The sequence below is a fragment of the Sinocyclocheilus anshuiensis genome, unplaced genomic scaffold, assembly GCF_001515605.1.
Source record: "Sinocyclocheilus anshuiensis isolate Anshui unplaced genomic scaffold, SAMN03320099.WGS_v1.1 scaffold762, whole genome shotgun sequence".
NCBI classification, from domain to species: Eukaryota; Metazoa; Chordata; class Actinopteri; order Cypriniformes; family Cyprinidae; genus Sinocyclocheilus; species Sinocyclocheilus anshuiensis.
The window spans coordinates 714,085-737,300 of NW_015542390.1; the positions used below are offsets into that span (position 1 = coordinate 714,085).

General features: G+C 35.2%; 1 protein-coding gene across 1 annotated transcript in view; it reads right to left on the reverse strand.

The window, feature by feature from the left end:
- Positions 1-863: 863 nt before the first annotated feature.
- LOC107692762 (LYR motif-containing protein 4B-like) overlaps positions 864-23,216 on the reverse strand; it is a 61,479-nt gene continuing 39,126 nt past the window's right edge. The window contains exon 3 of the mRNA XM_016491936.1: positions 864-1,494. Within this exon, the coding sequence (XP_016347422.1) occupies positions 1,426-1,494 (69 nt within the window). The 3' untranslated portion in view covers positions 864-1,425. The remainder of the gene's footprint in view (positions 1,495-23,216) is intronic.

The window sequence follows — 23,216 nt, forward strand, 5'->3', positions numbered from 1 at the left end:
TGTACAAATATGAGATAAGCTATCTATCATTTCAACTAAAGTCCAGCTTTGTTGCCGTTTCTCCAAGTGTTGTATGCTCTATGCATCTGTTTGACTACGAGCAGTGCAGAGGGAAGAAGGCCTTCTGTTTTGCAATATGCAAATGTTTGTTTGAAAATATGTAAATATTCTTCATGAATGCACAAGTAATTTCATTTAGCAGCTGGGATTATACTCCGCAAATGATGCTTGACAAAGTGCAGCACAATCCATTTTTGCAATGTTACGTAACCATTTCCTTTTTCCTGATTATGTTTGCGACAACAGTACCAGGATGAAATGACAGCCATTGAGATGCAATTAAAATATCTTTGGATATAGTGTGCATGTTTTTTCATTTTCTTTGCATATCTGCACAGTCAATGTAATATAAACCAAAGCAAAACTGAAAAAAACAACAACATTAAACATTGTGGATGTGAAACGTTCCAGATCTGTAAATAAACAGCTCAAGTAAATATGTCAATAATGTAAGATTTGGTTGTTAGACAATATTAGGATATATATATATATATACACACACATATATATATACACAGGAATACTGGTTTTGTCATTTACCATTTAAAAGATGAATGTATAATATTTACCATGTTGGGCAAATGCATTACATCTTATGGGAATATGAATATTTAAGCTACTAAAAGGTAGCAAAACTGATTAAGAAAAAAATATTGAAATATTTACAAATGATTTTATTATTTTTTTATGTTGCTTTAATATCACAATACAATAAATGTCCAAATAAAATAGTCTTATTTTAATTCTCTTTAACACTGTATTGATTAATGCAAGTTGCTTCTTTCAACGGTACCTGCCTCATGAATTAATGTAAATGCATGTGCATAATTTCATTTAGATCTCTGTTTACATGATGCACTTAGAACTGGGCCACACATTTAGGCTACGGACATATTTTAACAAAACTGGTTGCTTTTGCTGTACACACACTCTGTTCGTAGGCGTTGGGTAATGTGATCTTTATACCCGTCACCTTTACTAGGCCACCGCTGGCTGAAAACTAACAGAATAAGCTATTTTTAACCGCCCGGCCTGGTCAGACACCTTTACCCTTTGTGAAACCAACCCTTAGGAACAGATCAATGAAATCGGTCATTTACAGATAACCCACACAAAGAAATGTAAATGACATGAATTTATTGTAACATTAACCACCAAAGCATGAAACATACTACAGTATGTACAGTTATATATCAGGTCATGAACACAGAATCTTAAACGACTGTGTAAACAGGAGTGGATGTGGGCTCGACCCATCATGACCGGCCTGATGCAGATGCTTGAAGAGGAAACATGAAGACAGACAGAAGACCCGCAACAGTCCTGTATAGTCAGAGAACACCTGACCGCCGCTCCCACACCACATCAATCGCTCTTCTCTTCCTCCTGTTCAACAACCGTCTTCTGGATCTCATACATCTTCCCTACGCACACCTGTGGACAAAGGACAGAGATCATGTCAAATTACTAGTTGCCAAAGTAAAAAAAAAACAAACAGTAAGATTACATATGTTTAACGCTTTAATATTTACAGTATTACCGTATTGGCCCGAATATAAGACGACCCTGATTATAAGACGACCCCCCTTTTTCCAGATGTACCTTTTGGAAAAAGGCTTTTTAAAAACCAAATCTTGTTTTTTCTCAGTAAAACACATTTTGTCTTCAATTATTTTCATATTGCATATTTTTCCTATTTTAATTTTTGTTTTGAAAGTATGGTAAAAACTGGTAAAATGTACCAACAATCACATTAAAAAAATATACACTTTTTGATATACCACTAAAAAAACAAAAGACAGGTAACCCATCTGAATTAGGACATTTAGGCTATCCATCTAATAGTAGCCTACCAAAATCTTATTAACAGTAGAAGTTAAATCTTACTGTAGTCTTCAAATCTGGGTACTGTCTTATGTTTTAAAATCACAAAGGGAGTTTGGTCCCATCAGGCTAACGTGACAGTCACGACTCATGCAGCTGTAAGCTTTTCTTTTTCTTTTGTTTTTACTCGCGATCTTTACAACACGCATTACATTACGTATTTCATGGTACACTGGTTTTATGCGTATTTGGCGCCACCTATTGTTGTGGGTGTATTATTGACATGTCAAAGTCTAGACCCTGAATATAAGACGACCGCGTTTTTTCAGATGTATTTCCAAGAAAAAAACATCATCTTATATTCGGGTCAATACGGTACTATTATCATTAAATTATTGAATTCAGATTTTGTTGACAAACTCCAAGGCAATTAATTTTTTGATAATTGCGCAGCTATACTGTAGTTTCATATTTGTGTGATTTCCTTTGACTGGTCAAAAATAATAAATAAATGTCCCATACCTACACATTCTCATGACTGGTTTCGTATTTGTCAGTAAATGTTGGAGAGAGAACTTTTCAATGGCTAATTCCTTTATAAATAAAAAATGAGGCTTTTGTCAAAAGAAAAGGAATTTGAAGGTTTTATATGGCAAAATGTAATTATCAAAGCTCAATATTAACAACAAATCAATTAACAACAAACAAACTGCACCACTGACAATACCAGAAGACCAATAATATCTTTGCTCATTTGACATAATTTGGTTTTCATAAAATTATTTATTTTATATTTATACATTATGATACACATTATTCATTTTATTGTGCTCTAAAGAAAAAAAAAATCAAAATTTAACTAAATATACTAATTTACACCGTCTGAGAAATCACACTCTTACAAAAAAAAATAAAAAATAATAATAATAAAAATAAAGAAAAAGAAATTGATTTCATATAACTGAAAACATTCAAAATAATGGAACACACTTTGAAAGGAAAATATTGAGAGGCAAATTTGAAAAATTAAAACTCTGAGATTACTTATTGTACCTTAAGAACATGAGATTAATCACAATAAATGTTTTAATCTATTAACTTCACAGCACTATATTTGAATAAGACAAAATACAGCTGTGTTGAATGGCAGATATGCATGTACAGTGGTGTGAAAAAGTGTTGGCCCCCTTCCTGTTTTTTTAATTTTTTGCATATTTGTCACACTTAAAAGATTAAGATCATCAAACAAATTTTAATATTACACAAAGATAATGCAAGTAAATACAAAATGCAGTTTTTAAATGATTATTTATTTTATTAAGGGAAAAAAGCTGTCCAAACCTGCCTGGCCCTACGTGAAAAAGTAATTGCTCCCTAAATCTAATAACTGGTTGTGCCACGCTTTGCAGCAACAACTGCAATCAAGTGTTTGCGATAACTGGCAATGAGTCTTTCACATCGCTGTGGAGGAATGTTGGCCCACTCTTCTTTGCAGAATTGTTTTAATTCAGCCACATTGGAGGGTTTTCGAGCATGAATGGACTGTTTAAGAACATGCCACAGCATCTCAATCGGATTTAAGTCCAGACTTTGATTTGGCCACTCCAAAACCTTCATTTTGTTTTTCTTGAGCCATTCAGAGGTGGACTTGCTGGTGTGTTTGGGATCATTGTCCTGCTACAGAACCCAAGTGTGCTTGAGCTTGAGGTCACAAACTGATGGCCGGACATTCTCCTTCAGGATTTTCTGATAGAGTGCAGAATTCATGGTTCCGTCAATTATGGCAAGTTGTCCAGGTCCTGAAGCTGCAAAGCAGCCCCAGATCATCACACTACCACCACCATGTTTGACTGTTGGTATGATGTTCTTTTTATGAAATGCTGTGTTGGTTTTACGCCAGATGTAACGGGACACACACCTTCCAAAAAGTTCAACTTTTGTCTCATCAGTCCACAGAATATTTGCCCAAAAGTCTTGGGGATAATCAAGATATTTTTTGGCAAATGAGATAACTCAGCTTTCTAAAATAATGTGGTTAATTGCAGTTCTTTCATGATTTAACAGGAGGGGGCAATTAATTTTTCACGTAGGGCCACGTAGGTTTGGACAGCTTTTTTCCCTTAATAAATGAAATCATCATTTAAAAACTGCATTTTGTATTTACTTGCATTATCTTTTACTAATATTTAAATTTGTTTGATGATCTGAAACATTAAAGTGTGACAAACATGCAAAAAAATAAGAAATCAGGAAGGGGGCCAACACTTTTTCACACCACTGTAAGATCAGAGCAATGGTGTTAGAAAAGTGCACTAAAGTCCAAAGAATATGTTGTAATCTTTATTTGTTTTCAGCTGACGAGAAAGAGGCCAGCAGCAGGCTAAATCAATACTGAACAGAGAGTCAGGCCAGAGATACGGCCTTCATGATGAACGAGGACAAACCGTGTGTCTGAAACTGAGTGTTCGAAACATCCATCACCACCAACACTGCAGGAAAGTACAAACTGTATGAAACTGCTGAGAATGAAACGTGAGCTAAACACGGCTGGAGCACGTAACTCAGAGAGGCCAGAGACAATGTTTGATCAGTATCTGATAAAGAGCTGCGGTTGAAAACGTCTGGTCTATGAATATGTAAAAAGTGATGGTGGAACAATGAGAGTTTTTCATTTGCTAATACTGGTACCAGTCATCTAGAGAGCAGAAGATGAAGTGTGTCGTCAGAGATTTAGATTGAGGCAAAAACAGGCAAGAAGATTCTGTATCACAAGCAGTGGTCGAGGCTGATATAATGCCAAGATAAACAAGAATCAACTAGAATAACAACAAGAGAAGTGCCAAAATTGCTGAAATTAAATTCCGAAAATTCACAGAATAAATATAGGATGCAAAAGGGAACTGCTATTGTGAATCAGTTTCTGCTTTCAGCTGATTGTTGATGACAAATGTTAAATACTAGCACAGAACTTAGTAATGGGGTCCAAAATGTGAAAGAAAAGCAACATTTGAAAGAAAGAAAGAAAAAGAAAGAAAGAACCAAAATGTATTTTTATGAGTTATCAACTAAATATTTTTAACACAAATACAAAATGTAATAATAATTATTATTATTAATAGTAATAGTAGTAGCAGCAAGTAGAAAAAAATACAAAGTAAGTATTTTTCAGATGATTTAAAAAAAACAAACAAACAAAAAAAAAAAAAAACCTTTATTTTAGATCCAATTATAAAAGCCAATTATTTAATTTTGGAAACAAGTACTTTAGGCCTGTGACGGTTAACATGTTTATATAAGATATTAATTAAAGGGGTCATATGATGCTGCTAAAAAGAACATTATTTTGTGCATTTGGTGTAATGAAATGTGTTTATGCGGTTTAAGGTTCAAAAAACACATTATTTTCCGCATACTGTACATTATTGTTTCTCCTCTATGCCCCGCCTTTCTGAAACGCGTCGATTTTTACAAAGCTCATCGGTCTGAAAAGCAAGGTGTGCTGTGATTGGCCAGCTATCCAGTGCGTTGTGATTGGCCGAATACCTCAAGCATGTGACGGAAATGTTACGCCCCTCACATACTGTTGATGCTGTGTCAGGCTGGAGCAGCGAGACAAAAACATCAAAACCCATTATAAACGAGGCATTTGTAGCATCCAGTGGGGACATAATTACGGATTATAATGACTTATACTGTATTTTTACGCGTTGCGTTGCATCGCGCCGCGTAAACATAAAACCATGTCTGCATTTGTGATCGGAGAAATGACAAACAACAAGCGCTACTCTACACTGCCCAAAAAACTCGCGCTTGAATCGTCAGTTGCAAACTCTTTAAATATAAAAACGTACTTACAGTCTGTGAGTCAGAACAGCCGGCATTGTAGTCTACTCTACCAGGATCAGGAATCACACTGCAAAAATGGAAATATATATACACTCATAAATACATGAAACTAAATTGTTGCCTTTAGGATCCATCACAAGTAGGTCATCATATTTTGGGCTCTTGACATAAAAAAATCTTAAAAATCTTGCCTTTATATTGATCTGTCATAAGTAAGGACATTTCTCTTGTTGGATCTCATGTATGTATCCTCAGGTCTGTCTAAAATGGACCGGCCCAGAATAAGAGAAGTGGCTGTGCAGTAGCTATGATTTCTCAGCAGAAGCATAATCTTTCTCTAATTATCCTCGTGTTAAATTTGTTGACAGTATAAAATGAGTCCAGCTTTGACCGCTGCAGTCCATCCCGTCCACAGCAGCCTCATCTGCTTCAGAAGCACCACAGGCCTCTTCCGCCGCGCCATCTTGTTTGCAGTGTCGGGAAGCTTACTTTGGAAATATAATAGGTTACAGATTACAAGTTACCCTACTTCAAATGTAATAAGTAGTGTAACTTTTCAATTACTTTATTAAAGTAATGTAACTGATTACATTTGATTACTTTTTGTCTGAAACATTGGTGTTTCATATTTTAGAGTAGCCACTGCAACTCAATTAAATCTGTATGTGGGAGTGTGTGTGGAAAAAGTCATATGTAACCCCCTTTGTAATCCTTAACATTTTCATAAGTAACTGTAATTTAATTACACATTTTTTCTTAGTAACTGTAACTGATTACAATTACTTTTATTTTGTAATTAAATTACGTAATTCCGTTACATGTAACTAGTTACTCCCCAACACTGCTTGTTTGTGACTGATGCTCCGGCTAAACACAACACGCGGCTGCTCTATTAAAGACGTCTCAAAAAGAGTCAGGAAAGCCATCGGTTATGAAGACACACCAGAACATGTGATAAATTGCCTGGTCGGCGCAGAGAAAAAGCCAGAGCGGAGGAAAAGATGCAAGGTTGGCGAAGGAGGTGCACATGTTCATTTTTCATAGTGATGGCTCAGCAAAGAGGAACATTAAGATCCATTTCGGAGCACAGGCACCCTCGGTAAATGTTCCCTGCGTCCCTGTGACACGGACCATCTGTCAACTTCAGCCGCTCTCCTGGTGTCTCCTGTCCATAACCTCTCTTTAAAACAGAGGAGAGCGGGGCACTGACGCAGACGAGCGCAGGATCTCGAGGGAGCGCAGCCAGATGACTGATGGGATGACGAGGGAGCAAGGTGCATTATGATCCAGGTGCCAAACGGAGGAGTCAAGCGGCCAGCTGGTTTTAATTAAGTCAAGTATTTAGTAAGTATAAAGTCAGGCTGAACTGTTGGTGTAAACAACATACTTCATATAACACTCAGTTTGTACACTGATGTACAAACATACTCTCAGAAAAAAGGTACAATCTGTCACTGGGGCAGCACCATAAGGTATAAAAAAGGCACAACTTTGTAGCTCATTTACCCCTAAATGGGACATATCAGTACCTTAAACTACATATTACTCATTTAAAAGTACATATTAGCACCAAAAGTGTACATATTAGTAACTATTGAAAGGGTACCACCTTTCTACTGAGAGTATACTCTACATTAGGAAAAATAACTAAATATACATGTACATAATGTGCATAAATGTACATTTTATAGTAAAATAAATTTGAGCCCCTGTGCAACATTTTAGGTCTTAATGTATAATGAAATATTTTGATAATCTCTGCTATTTATTAAAATGTTTTATAGACAAAATGTGGGTGCTTTCTCGTTATTGTACTGTAAATGTATCTTCAAGATTAAAAGAAATAGTTAATGTAAAAATGAAAACTGATATTTATCATTTATCGTATGAAATGAAATTTACTGCCCAAAAAAATACTGCTCTTGTATAAAAAATTATTGAAATGACTGTAGTTTGGAGCTTGTAATTTGCTTGTAGCTTGGAAAATGGCAGATTAAAAGTAGCTTTCCCAAATCTGGGTAGGAGAAATACAACAGAACATACATGGATACATTTGTCAAACATATTTTGTAGTGGTATCTCACGTGATGGAGAAACACTAATTGTGTGGTATATTTGTTAATAATTGCAAAAGGCTACAAATTCAAGCTTGAACAATCTCACAGTGCACACTGCCATTTTAATCCAAAACAGTATTTATTTCCACTGTTTGCAAAACTGCAGGCGGACGTGTCCAAACACGTACACAGAGCCTTCTGTGCTTCTTCCCCAACTATGGACTGATATGACCCTGCTTTTATGCCAAATTTAAGCCTTCAACTGCAAAGCAAAGCACAACATGAAACAAAACAAACTAAAAAAATAGAAAATAGAAAACAAAAAGCAAAAACAAACAAACAAACAAAAAAATCTGGAAACACAAAAAATAAAACGATTCAAACAAAAAACAAAAGCAAAGCAAAAAACAAAACAGAAAACAAAAAAAGCAAAAAACAAAAGAAACAAAAACAGAACAAATCTGAACAAATAAGAAAACAAAATAAACAAATAAACAAAAGAGAAAGCAAAACAAATAAAACAAAAACAGACAACAAACCAAAAATTGAAGAAAAAAAAAAGAAAACTGAAAAAAAAAAAAAAAAATAGAAAGTGAAAAAAAAAAATAAAAATAAACTGAAAACAAAAATCAAAACAAAACAAAAAAACAATAAAAGCCAAACAAAAATAAAGTAAAGCAAAACAAAAACAAACAAAACAGGAAACTGATTTCAAAGAAAACCAAACATTTTCAGCAAGTTCTCTAAGAGAAAGGATCACTTACTCAAGAATAAGAAGATTTTAATGCTTTCAGGACCCTAAACAGCCTTGGTTCACAACCAAAATGGATATTCAAACATGAACGTTTTTAATATAGTGAAGAGGACACTTTTCTTGACAAAGTGAAAAGGACAGCGTGGAGTCGGCTGTGCCAGAACTGGAGTGACTCTTGACTTTGCTCAGGACCGGTTTCTGCTGTGCCATCACAGCTCTTTCTGTTTCACCTGACATCAGCAGGGCATTCTGGGTACATCACACTCCAGGGAGGCACCTGTGCAAACTCATCCAGCACAGACACGTCTCTCAACATCATCAATATTTGACCGAGAACTTTAAGAACTGACCTCAAAACAACACCTGCTTATGGCAGAAACACACATACCAATGAATGAAAACTACTGTATCAGCTCTCGAAAGACAAACTGAGCAGATTATGTGACATTAGCGCGGTATGTTTACATCCTCCAATATGACTGGAGAAGCAGCATTTCACTGGCTGAAATGTAATATACTGTAACTAGGATGTATCGCAGATTTTATGTTTGATCTATATTTGCTGAGGTTCAGATCCTGAGGTCCAGAATATAATATAATATAATATAATATAATATAATAAAATAAGAAACAATTATTATTATTATTATAATTATTATTATTATTACAATTATGCAAAGTAAGATATTACAACATAAGTTATTTTCTTACTTGCAGTAATTACATTTTATTAAATATATGAGCCGTCAGTCACCCTACTTTCTAGATATATCAGTATAAATGTCACTAGCCACTGAAAAAAGGTAACAAAAATAAAATAATAAAAAACTACATATTTTTTCGAAAATACAAATTAGAATTTTTAATTTTATTTATTCATTATATTCAATATATTTAATAATAATAATAATAATTTATATAGTAATACTAATAACCTGCATTATTATTATTACTACTATTTGCAGTCATTCAATTTGATTAAATATATCAGCATTATATTGGCCATCAGCCACCCTGCTTTCTAGATATATCAATATCAGTGGCATCAGCCATTATTATTATTATTACTATTACAATCATTAAAATACAAAGTAACATAATAATAATACATGGTGCAATTTATCCAGTTGGCAGCATTTTGGAAGGTCAAGGTTGAAGTTATTTGAATTTTGATCGTCACGTTGCAACAACTGATCTGCGTGCATCATTTTGCCGTAACACTGTTGTGAGAGGACTACAAGAGGAGTGCATGAGAATCAATGCACATGCGTAAATCTAGTTCGGACTCTTCAAGTCTATCCTAGATGACGGCTTTGGCTTCCTGAAACTCGCACACACTCTTAAAGGCTCCTTAGAGGAAGCCAGCATCTATGTGCTCCCTGTAGGTTTGGCGGCAGATGTTTTCACAGAATTTCAAAGACAGCAGAACAGCTGCCTGTTTGTCAAAGATGGGGGATTCTGGGAGATTACAGCTGGCTGTCCTATACGTTTGAGAACCAAACCTAAATATGGCCAGATGGCGCAAATGTACGCATAGCCTCATGATGGATGTTGCATTACTACACTTAGAGCCACAGGTGAGTGTTTTCATGGCATTAAGGACAGAAAATTCCAAAGCAAGCATTTAAACATTCATGAATGGATTCAGGCACGGCTCAACCTGTGCAGAGCACATGCCCTTTTTGCCCTTACACTCCGAAGTGCCCTTTTTTTGGTGATGGTGTTTTTTTTTTTTATATCTTCAAAATATTGGATAAGAAAAAATGAGTAGTACAAAAATAAAACAACGCCAATATTACAAAATATAACATTAAAAAGTGTATAAATCACTCGTTTTTCTAAAGAAACATTGTCCAACAGCGACACTATGCAGGTAAAGTTACAGCAGGAGTCCGCTTCTCTCTCGCCTCCCCTGAGCCCATTGAGTTTTAACAGACCCCCTAAAGCGTGCTGTGGGTTTGGTGGGGTGTATATATATTAGGGCTGTCATCGTTAACGCATTAATGGGGTGCCCTTTTTCAGTTTCAGCACATGCCCCTCAAAAGGTCTGTGCACGGCCCTGAATGGATTATTCCTCAGAAAACAGTGGCCTTCACTAAAGTCCACACACACCCTTACAGAGAGCAAACAGCAGCCAAAGAGGGCACTTTTGAGTGGCCAAATAAATCATAACATGACAAATAAGAAAATCTAGTACAGGGCTATTGAACTGATCAGCAGAGTTCAACTCCAATGCTAATCAAACACACTTAAACAAGCTAATCAATGTCTGCAGGATTGCGTCAGCAATACAGACCGCTGTGTTGTTTTAGGGTTGGATTCCTGAGCGTAGAGAGTGAAGGTTAAACTTTCAGTTCAAAGGACACTGCAAATAGCATTAGGAAAAAGTGTACAGCAGATCACTTCACAGTAGGTGGAGAAGGAATAATCAGAGAACTACAGGAATTTTTGACTAAAATACATTAAAATAATGAAAAGTCGTCCAACATTTTTATTCCATTTAATTCATCTTATTTTTTAGTTTCTAAGCAGTTGTTCATGCATAAGATGCTATGGCTACAATGCATTTATCATCTAATATATAAAATTAAATTGCATATTAAACATCACAAGGGACATTAATTACTAAATTTGGAGGTTTCAAATATCATAAAAATATTACATTTAGAATAATGTAATAATAATAAAATACATTTTATACACATACATAAATTATATGAAATATACATGGGTGCTCTGTAAACATTAATATAATATAATATAATATAATATAATATAATATAATATAATATAATATAATATAATATATAGGCCACAACATATCAAATACTGCATTTGGGAAACAGTCAGGAAGGTTAAGAAGTTTTTGGCTTGGCCCTCAATTAACTACAGCGATTAATAAGACGATCAACATTTACAAGCTTAGCAGCCTTTAGGGCAATCACTTTGGCATAGTGCCCTTTAAAATTAGGAAGAAATTGATATTTTGGTTGTAAATGAGTGAAAAGTGTGGGTGTGCACGGCCTAAGGCTCTTCCTTAAGGATTCACTAGGGGGCAGCAATGTCTAAAACTACACTCCACACACTAGCACATGCACATGCACACAAAGGACTCTGCTCTACTCACAGTGGGTGTGTCCTCCTGCTCCTCCACTAGAGATGTGGGCGGAGCTGTGAGGGCGGGAGGAAAAACGGACATGACAACTCTCTCGGCCAATCAGGGCGCAGCAGGCACTGCCTCATGTTAATTGATGCGGCTGCAGCAGGCACCCCATTGTTGGGATGTCACACTGCAGATTCCCAGTCTCACACACACACACACACACACCCACACACACACACACACGCACTACAGAGGTGTCACACGGCTCTTTTTTTTTTCTGTGGATCAACTGCAGACACTGCAGAAAAACTGTGGTAGCCATACACTGGAAATGACAATGAAACACATACACACACTATTCCTTAAAGGGGTGGTTCACTGTTTTTTTTCTAGGCTTGATTGTGTTCTTGGGGTGCAGTCTACCATTGATTTTGAAACTTGTGAAAACATTAGAATCGTTAGAAGACAGAACCGCGATTCATATATGAATAGATTTTTACGTGCACCTCTAGTTTTCTCTTCCTCTTCTCTAAAGCAGCGCAGCATGGCCCCCTTTGCTGTCTTTTCCCGAGGGCAGGGTTTATCAGGGTTTGTGATGTCACAAACCCGGGAAGTAACTCGTTGTAGTCCCTACCAGCCGTTTTTGTAGGCATTAAACTGCCAGAATTTTAAAAGACGATATCTCCGTTTGCATTGAACTTTCAGCTTCGTAACTTTGCAGATATTGTTTATGCTCAAACAGCAACATTACACACTAACGTTAAAAAAGTGAAATCGCAATCAACCACCCCTTTAAGGACTGGCAGATAATAAAACATTTTGCAGGGAAGGGTTAACGAGTGCAAAGACAGGTGGGAATTCATTTGCAATTCAGACTCTCGACCATAGGTTCGAATTAAACTTCTGCTGCAAACATCAGATATTTCCCACTGTGCCCTTTAGTGTTAAAATCAGACAGGAAATGGAACAGAAGATTTCAAAGTCAGCAACAAATTAGGAGTTTATTGCGGTTTAATAGTTAGTTAATATGAGAACCTGTCCCCAATCTAAAGTGTGGGGCGTTTAGTATAATTCTCAAATCTGATCATCAGGATCTTTTGAGGAAGGTTAGTTTCCAGAAGCTTCACTTTCACTGTTCCTCAGCGGAAGAATGATCTTCCGAAGCCTCCAGAACATCTCACATCTTTTGAGGAACATTTATTTGTTCATGTCTCAGTCATCATTGCATTGCATTGCATTGCTTTGACCATAAAACCAAGTATTTAAATATAATCTAAGACATAGTACTGGAGATATATAGTGACATATACAGTATATATACAGTATATATATATATATATATATATTATATATATATATATAGTATCTACTGTTATAAAGATCTCATTGCTTCATATTACAACCAAATATTTCATATTTTTTGGCCATATATAAATATCAGCATCTGCAATCAAATTGCACATTTTTGTTCAGTTTGGGACTCTAAATAAAATGAGCCGTTTTTCCTCCATATTCACACTATACAAGCCATAAAACCCTCATGTATCAGATATGATACTCAAAAACACATGCAAACTTTTTCTTTTTTTCCTTTTATATTTTGTCTTTTCAATAAATGATAGCTAAAAAAATAACTCTCTTAACACTGTAAAGTCTGAAAAATCTAATTTTTGGAAATGCAATAGTTTATTTGGTAACACTTCAGTTCCGAGACTAATTCTCATTATTAACTAACTATTAACTACAAGTTATGCCTAAAACTCCTAATTTGCTGCTTATTAATAGCTAGTAAGCTACTTCTTAAGTTTAGGCATGGATTAAGGGATCTAAATATGGTCATGCAAAAAAAAAGGCATTAATATGTGCTAATAAACAGCCAATACTCTAGTAATGTGCATGCTAATATACATCTAGTTAATAGTGAGAATTGATCCCTAAGCTAAAGTGTTACCCAATAAACTCTTGCATTTCCAAAAATGAGATTTCTCAGGCTTTGCTGGGTTAAGAAAGTTATTTTTATCATAAACTTATTATCAAACACCATGTGAGACATGATGGTGTGCGTTTGGCAGGTACGGGTTACTGTGGAAACGGCGGCGGCCAGGAATAAACCTGCGAATGTGGGAATGTGGAGTCTGTACAAATCCTCTGGCTCTTCTAGTGCAAACCCTCAATCTCTTGGCGGTGGGTGTTGGATAACGCGCTGGCGGGCGATTCCTATCAGACGCCTTCCCTGCCCTTGTTAGGCATAACAAGCCATTAATGAAGCGCTCAGAGTGCCGTACGAGCGGGATGGCGGAAATTAAGGGATGACAGACGTTGAGGGGAGGGTGTTTGGTGTCAAGAAATCAACGAGCTTGAGTAAATTAAAGCAAACATTTTGCCTCCTACTGAAATTTTCAGAGGTATAAACAGACCCTGAAGTAAAAATGAGCGAGTGAGACGGAGAGACAGCTGTCTCCTCAGATCTTCTCCGTCTTTCCTAAGAAAGCTCTTCCCCCTTTTATTTGCATTTCTGGAGTAGAATGGCAGCAGTGAACTGACTAACTTGGTTCAGTAGCACTGTGTTAATTCACTCGACCTCCATCACCTTCAGCTCTGTGTTTCTGCACAAGCTGCTTGAAAATTCGGTTTGTTGAAAAGAACAGTTCACCCAAAAATGAAAATTATGCAATCATTCATTAACCCTCATGTCGTTTCAAACCCGTGTGAAGGGCGAAGGGAGAAAATCTGGAGTCGCGTTTTTCTGTGCAATTGCAATTAATGCGAAAGGAAGCCATAAAAACAAAGTATCATGAAAGTCTTCTGAAGTCATAGTTGAAGTGATAGCTGCGTGTGAGGAACAGACCAGTGTTGTAATTGAAAAATAAAACAAAAACAAACTAGGAAAAATTGTTTTTGAATTGAAATAAAATGGTAACGAAATAAAATATAAATATTAGATTACTATTTAAACGCAAGTTAAAAATGTCGCCGTGGCAACTAATGGAAATAAAAGTACTAAAATGACTAAAACTGAAATAAAAAAGGTAAATATAAAAAAAAGGTAAATTAAATATTAAAAAAAAAGCTAATAAATATGAAAAAAGCATAAAACAAATTCACTAAGATTTACACTAAATATTAAAATGAAAACTGAAAATTCAAAATAATAATCAATATTATTATAAGTACTAAAATTACAAAAACTGAAATAAAATAGTTAAGTATAAATTAATAAATGACAAAAGCACAATCGCTAAATATTAAAATGAAAACTAAAAATATTGAATTAAATTCAGTTTGAAATATTAATAAATATTATAATAGTATATAAAGAATTCTAAAATAACACTGCAATGGACAACAATGTAAAAATCGCTTCTTAAATCGAGAACCACTGTGTCCAGATCGAGTGATTCAAATGATTCGTTCAGATTTGAGGTTTTCTCAGCCAGAAACATTGAAAAGATCTGAATCATGCACTAATCTCTCCTGAAGCTCTGGCAGGTGTGAAGACTTTCAGTGAACAGAGACTTACATTTCAGTGCGTGAATCACATGGTTCTCTTTCACAATTCTTCAATGTAGTTTTTGAAGCTTGAAAGCTCCGGTCTCCGCTCACTGTTAACTGACTGGAAAAGAACGACCAGCACAGCCTTCAAAATCTATTATTTTGTGCTCCACATAAGAAAAAAAGTCATACAGGTTTGTACCAATGTCAGGGTGAGTAAATATATAGACAGAATGCTCATTTTTCAGAGAAAAAAAATCGATGAATTCATTTGACCTCTACTACATAGGCTGCTTAAAAAGTCCACTTGTTTAAGGTCGGGATGGGGTAGCTCTTTCGCACATATCCGCAACACAACACCTCCCTACAGTAAGCTGCAGTAACTCCTCAGAGGCTCACGGGAGGGGCGAGCAGACGATCAGCAGAAAAACTAGAGGAGGGGAGGACAGGAATCCAACCCTGAGTTTTGGCCATTTGTCTCATCCTTCGAGTATCTAGTCTAGGCATCGGTGCTCAGAGGGTCCCAGGACTGCTTCGATTACCCCCTCTTCTTCAATTACAGCGGCGGTGCAGCAAAGGAGGTCGTGCCCTTGAAAAAGTGATGGTGAGGGGCAGATGGAGAAACCCTAGTCTCAGTCGGCACTTACACACATTGTCTGATGCATATTATGTTTAAAAAGAGTGCAAGTGCTTTCGCAAAACGGCAAGCTCCAGTGTGATTGGCTGTTTTGGGAGTCATGTTGCACCAAGTTTTTATCTGGACACTATTGTCTGTGTAGATTTAGTATCTGTATTACATCATTCTGGGAACTAAAGGTTGTTACACACATAAGATAGCGGATCCTCTGCAGTGCATGGGTGCCGTCAGAATGAGAGTCCAAACAGCTGATAAAAACATCACAATAATCCACAAATAATCCACACCACTCCAGTCCATCAGTTAATGTCTTGTGAAGCCAAAAGCTGCATGTTTGTAAGAAACAAATCAATCAAAAAGGCATTTTCACTTTAAACTGTTACTTCATAATCGACAATATTGCTTCCTCCAGAGGGAAAGTCATTTCAAATGAATCAGGAGAGAAATCTGCACAGATCAAGCACCGTTTACAAGCCAAAACAGCTCTAAACAAATATGTGGGTGGATTTTGAAGTGAGAGACAACTGGAGATTGACTTTTTCACTGGAGGAAGCGTTATTATGGATTATGGATTATGGCCAAAAGTGACAGTTTAAAGTTAAAACTGTCTTAATGATGGATTTGTTTCTTACAAACTTGCAGCTTTTGGCTTCACGAGATGTTAACTGATGGACTGGAGTGCTGTGGATTACTTGTGGATTATTGTGATGTTTTTATCAGCTGTTTGGACTCTCATTCTGACGGCACCCATTCACTGCAGAGGATAAACTGGTGAGAAAGTGATGCAATGCTAAATTCCTCCAAATCTGATTTCGTAAAGAATCAAACTCATCTAAATCTTAGATGGCCTGAGGGTGAGTAATGTTCAGTAAATTTTCATTTTGGGTGAACTATTCTTTTAAATAAACCTAAGCTTACTAGTTATCTGTTGGTGGTTTTTATGCCATGTTAATTGTGTCTCTGTGGTGTAGCTGGTTTATAGTCTACGTTTAGCTTTTTACTTCTGCTGATTGCCTTTAGGCTTCAAAATTCACAAGTTTTGTTCATTTGTGATGATTATCATTTTGGTCACAAAGCTTATTTTCTGCAATAATCCAAAAGCCAATGGAAAATCCCACTGGGTTTTTGTCGAGGGAACCAGGGTGATGCGAACTTCCAGTTGGCCTACAAAAATACATCACTGCAGTGCTCCATTCGACAATTTATCTCAGGTTAGTATTTAATCTAGTAATTAGAGAATAATAGTAATGAGTTCAAATGCAGCTCAAAATTGTGAAACGTTGCTTAACCCTGGGTCCAATTGTGAAAAGACCACTCAAAGGTCAAAGATCAAAATCTCTCATGCTCAACTCAATAAGAAACGTCTGAAGCCGACCTGTCTGTCAGGAAGAGGAGGATAAAGCTAGTAATGAATCAGGAGCTCATGACAGGCTCAGAGCGCTGCCGTCTCGTATGGACTTCTTCACGTTTTCTATGCATGTGTACGTGCTGAGGCTTTGCTGCGGTCAGGCTGCCTTCAGCAGTCATTAGCATAGCAGTCACTGCAGTTTAATGATGTGCCTCCACCAGCCGGCTCTCAGATGCACGATAGGAAAATGGGATTCGGAGAAACAATGCCAAAAGCCTTCGGGCTAAAAAGCTGCGTGTGGGATGAGAGCTGCCCACACAGGCCCTCTGCTGACACCCACGAGAGCACGCTTACACACACACTCATTCACAAACATATGGCAAAGAGCACTTCATCGCACACAGAAACACACAGGCGGGTCAGAGGCTGGACAACTGACTTGAGTATGAAATATCCTTCTGCGCCATGGCTTTTTGACATGGCATGATCTGTGTGTGGTGTTTGCCAAGCCAAGCATCGCTATTATGGTTGTTCATGCTGAGGTTAGGGGTCAACATATTCCAAAATGTACATTACTGTTTAAAAGTTTGGGGTCAGTAAGATTTATTTAATAATACTTTTATTCAGCAAGGATACATAAAATTGATCAAAAGTGACAGTAAAGATATTTATAATGTTATTAGAGTTTCTTTTGAACATTCTACTCATCAAAGAATCCTGAAAAATAAAGCGGATCATGATTTCCACAAAATGATGAAGCAGCACAACTGTTTCAACATTGATAATAATCAGAAATGTTTCTTGAGCAGCAAATCAGCATATTAGAATGATTTCTGAAGATCATGTGACACTGAAGACTGGAGTAATGATGCTGACAATTCAGCTTTGATCACAGAAATAAATTACAGTTTAACAGAGATTCACATAGAAAACAGTTATTTCAAAGTGTAATAATATTACTGTTTTTATGGCATTTTTAACAAAAAATATACTTAATTTAAAAAGGATGTTTGGCACAAAAACAAGAATGCTCATCACTCAAACAACACCATAGCCATAATGAAGCGTGGCGTCGCAAGCATAATAATAGTATTTAATATAATAATTTTACAATTTTACATAATATTTGATATTATAACATTAGAAATATTATTATTATTATTATTGCTGCTGCTGCTATTACTACCTTAATTAATTAATTAATTAATTAATTTATTTATTTATTCATTCATTCATTAATAAATACATTACATACATACATAAACAAATAAATAAATACATGCTTCTTACATATAAACAACCTCTGTTAGATTTGGCTAAAAAACATTAGCATGTCACTATATTTAAAAATAAAACATTTAAAAAACAACAACATAAAAACATGGTATTAACTGGTTAATAACATTTATACAATTATTAATCAAATTAATATATATATATATATATACACATACACATTGTTTAAAGTATATTTTTAACATATATTTTTTAAAGTATATTTTTATATATAAAAGGAGGGAGGGATGGATGGATAAATAGATAGATCCTACTATATACACATTAGTACAACAAAAAAATATAAAATTCAACTTTTTACTCTTGGAAGACATGCTGTCTTTATAACGTCTCGCTAAATATTTTCTAACACAGATTGCAAGCGCTCACTTTAAATAACCAAGAACAGCTACTCACTTGTAACTCACACATAAACTTTAGTCCTGACACTGTAGTGTAAACACACCCAGAAAGTCACATTAGGCCAAAACTATTCTGCTTTCTGTTACAGATTCTGCTGTCTGTTGTAAAAAAAGAAGGCACAATATGACTACATTCCCCTCTTAACCTTCCTTCAGACGTGACATACGGGGAAAAGGTCATTTCTGGGGCAGGAGTGTGTATATTGAAGCAGGTCAGTGGAAATATGAGAGCGAGTCCTCGAATCTATGAACGAATGAAAACAGTCTGTACATGTGTGTGTCTCTCTCAGGTCATCTGCAGGGCAAGTCACTACTGAGGCGGAAAGCTTCCTCCGCCGGGCCTGAGGTGCGATGTGAGCGTTTCAGGAGGACGCCGGCCTCATCCCATCATGCATTATGCAGTCCATGGGCTGCCTACATTAAGCAGCCGTTTAATGCATACTGCATGAAGGCTTTGAACTGACATTCAGTAGATGTGTAGCCCTTCAGCAAGATGCCCAGATAGAAAAAAAAACTCAAACAAGATGCAACGCAAAGGAAACTAGAGGAGTACAGGGTCCCTACATCACCCTAGGGGTCATATTCTACACCTCTACACTTCTGGAGTAGGTTTGGAGTTAACCAATCACATTCAGACTCTTACTGAAAAGTAATTATAATCATTTGTGTTCATCTTGCGTTCATATGTTTGGCACAGAATAAGGTTGCTAATCATCCAAACAACACCAAATCCACAATAAATCATTGTGGTGCAAGCATCATTATAGGTGAATTCCCAGTAAATTGGGATGCTTTTGGGACACTTTTTTGGAATTCAGATGACTTGGAAAGTTCCAATTAACCTCAATTCACCCTATATTAATTCCATTTAATTTGATATATAATTAAGATATTATTATTATTACAATTATTGATATTACTACCACTACCTTTAACATAAATATGTATTTATTCAAAAATAAAATAAATGAATAAATAAATGTTTCGATATATAAATTACCTCTCATGTTTGGTTATTATAGCATTATAATAGCCTATTTGGCTATTACATTAGCAGGTCACTGTATTAAAAAAAACACATTTAAAAACAACAAACAAATAAATAAATAAATAAATAAGCACATAAGCAAAAAAGCTTAACAATATTTTTATATATAATAATTGTATATGTTTATATATTATTATTATTATTATTACTACTACTACTACATTTACTACATTTATTCAAATAAAAAACAAACAAACAAATAAATAAATGTATATATAAATAACCTCTGTTATGTTTGGCTAAATAAAAACTACGTTATTAGCAAGTCACTATTTAAAAACACATGAAAACAAACAAATAATTAATTTGATATGATTTTACATAATATTATGATGTTAGAAAGTTTATTATTATTATTATTATTATTATTATTGCTGCTACTACCTTTACCATAATTAAATGTATTTAAAATAAATAAATAAATACATTTGTATATGTAATCATTTTATTTAATTTGATATATTATGATAACATTAGAAAGATTATTATTATTATGATTAATATTGCTACTACCTTTACCATAATTAAATGTATAAATAAATAAATATTTTATATAATTTTATATAATATTATGATAACATTAGAAATATTATTATTATTATTATTATTGCTGCTACTACCTTTACCATAATTAAATGTATAAATAAATAAATATTTTATATAATTTTATATAATATTATGATAACATTAGAAATATTATTATTATTATTATTATTGCTGCTACTACCTTTACCATAATTAAATGTATAAATAAATAAATATTTTATATAATTTTATATAATATTATGATAACATTAGAAATATTATTATTATTATTATTATTGCTGCTACTACCTTTACCATAATTAAATGTATAAACAAACAAAAACAAAAACAAATAAATAACCTCTGTTATACTTGGCTAACCTTTAAATACTTTATATACCTAAATACAAGATATAGTATAATGGTATTATCATAATATCCTCATGGTCTCACATAGCCACACTTTAGACTACTATTTGTATTAAGTCTGGTCTACTTTTCAGTTTATGCTTTTGATAGCTTATTGCCGAACAGACCAGAGTGGAAAAAATATATATATATTTTGTCTACATATTATGTCAAATTCAAAAGAAAAGGAAAATCATGTTTCCTACACGCCTCCTTTCAATAAACATTTCATGGCAAATATATGCGGTTGTACTCAAATCGCTTAAAATAAATAAATAAATACATTTGTATATGTAATCATTTTATTTAATTTGATATATTATGATAACATTAGAAAGATTATTATTATTATGATTAATATTGCTACTACCTTTACCATAATTAAATGTATAAATAAATAAATATTTTATATAATTTTATATAATATTATGATAACATTAGAAATATTATTATTATTATTATTATTGCTGCTACTACCTTTACCATAATTAAATGTATAAACAAACAAAAACAAAAACAAATAAATAACCTCTGTTATACTTGGCTAACCTTTAAATACTTTATATACCTAAATACAAGATATAGTATAATGGTATTATCATAATATCCTCATGGTCTCACATAGCCACACTTTAGACTACTATTTGTATTAAGTCTGGTCTACTTTTCAGTTTATGCTTTTGATAGCTTATTGCCGAACAGACCAGAGTGGAAAAAAAATATATATATTTTGTCTACATATTATGTCAAATTCAAAAGAAAAGGAAAATCATGTTTCCTACACGCCTCCTTTCAATAAACATTTCATGGCAAATATATGCGGTTGTACTCAAATCGCCTGACTGCAGTATCTATGAAAACGTCATACAGTATATTTCAGCGACGTTGACACTCCAATATCCACAGCAGCAGACTCTCATGCCAAAGCTCAAGTGAAAACCTCCTTGTTAAGATCGGCCTTACATAACAGCACCGCTTCAGCTGTCATGCATTTCATACAGACGTAATGGATGTGGTTTATATCATCTGGCCCGGCTAAGCCTGTAAACTCCAAATTAAAGTCAGCCCTTCTTGCTGTGTTCTGATGAATAATGAATTATATATAAAAGTGTGCGGAAACGACCAATATCCACAGCAGCAGACGCTCATGCCAAAGCTCAAGTGAAAACCTCCTTGTTAAGATCGGCCTTCCATAACAGCACCGCTTCAGCTGTCATGCATTTCATACAGACGTAATGGATGTGGTTTATATCATCTGGCCCGGCTAAGCCTGTAAACTCCAAATTAAAGTCAGCCCTTCTTGCTGTGTTCTGATGAATAATGAATTATATATAAAAGTGTGCGGAAACGAGTCCCCCGTCAGCGGCTTTAACCAGCCTCTCACTCCTGCAGAGGCAGTTACCTTTAAAATCTAACAGTGTGGCCAACTGTATCAGAGACTCTCTGCAGCTCTGCATCCTTCTGTAGTCAAAGACACTCCGTCCACAGAGCAAATGACAGCAACTGGGACTTAGTGGCCTGCAAAACTGCAACACAAAATGGATTGAAATCTGCATTGCTGCAAATTATTCTGAAGATTTTAGCATCTTCTTGCCCGCGGGTCCTCGGTAGGACAGTACTGCTCTAATCGATCTACTATAATTGCAGATAAAAGAGCAGAGAAAGACTGTAAGAGTATGCAGTGGTATTATGGTATAGTGACAGTACCAGAATGCCACGGTACTGAAGGGGAAGCGCATTAATATACTATGTGTGACGGATTGGCTGTCTCCCCCTCTAATTATCATCATTTTTTTGAATGGATGTCAATGGAGGAGAGGCTTCACTACGCTGAATAAACAGCTTTTTAGAGGAAACAGCTTATCATTTAATGAATTGACAGCCTGTCGGCGAATCTCCAACATGTTTTACACTAAACAATACTTTTGGATTGAACTATTTTTAGAGTTTACAAAGAAAAAAAAAGATGCAGTTTTATAAGAGAAGTCACTGACGTTCTGTGACAGGTGGGATACAGTTTACGGCATTTCTCATTCATTCCTATAGTAATCGTAAATGGTGATTGAGTGTCGCACAACTCTGAATGAAATTCAATGATGTCAAGGTTGTAATGTGATTGGTTATTAAGGCACACGTGATCCAAGTTGACCGTTACGCTTTCTTCAATAGTAAGTAATACAGACTCTCTCATCTCCTAATAGTAAGACAATCTCTGCTCTTTCCCCTTTGGACACTTTATTCCCCGTTTTGGACTTTTTATGTTTATTTTCTGTTAAATAAAAGCCTCTCCAAGGCCTGATGCCACACCACTGTCTGTCGTTTGCTTCTCCCGCCACAACACTCAGATGTCAGGGCTCTACAGTGCGACCATTTCAGTCGCATTTGCGACTGAAAACTACTGCGTGCGACTATAAACA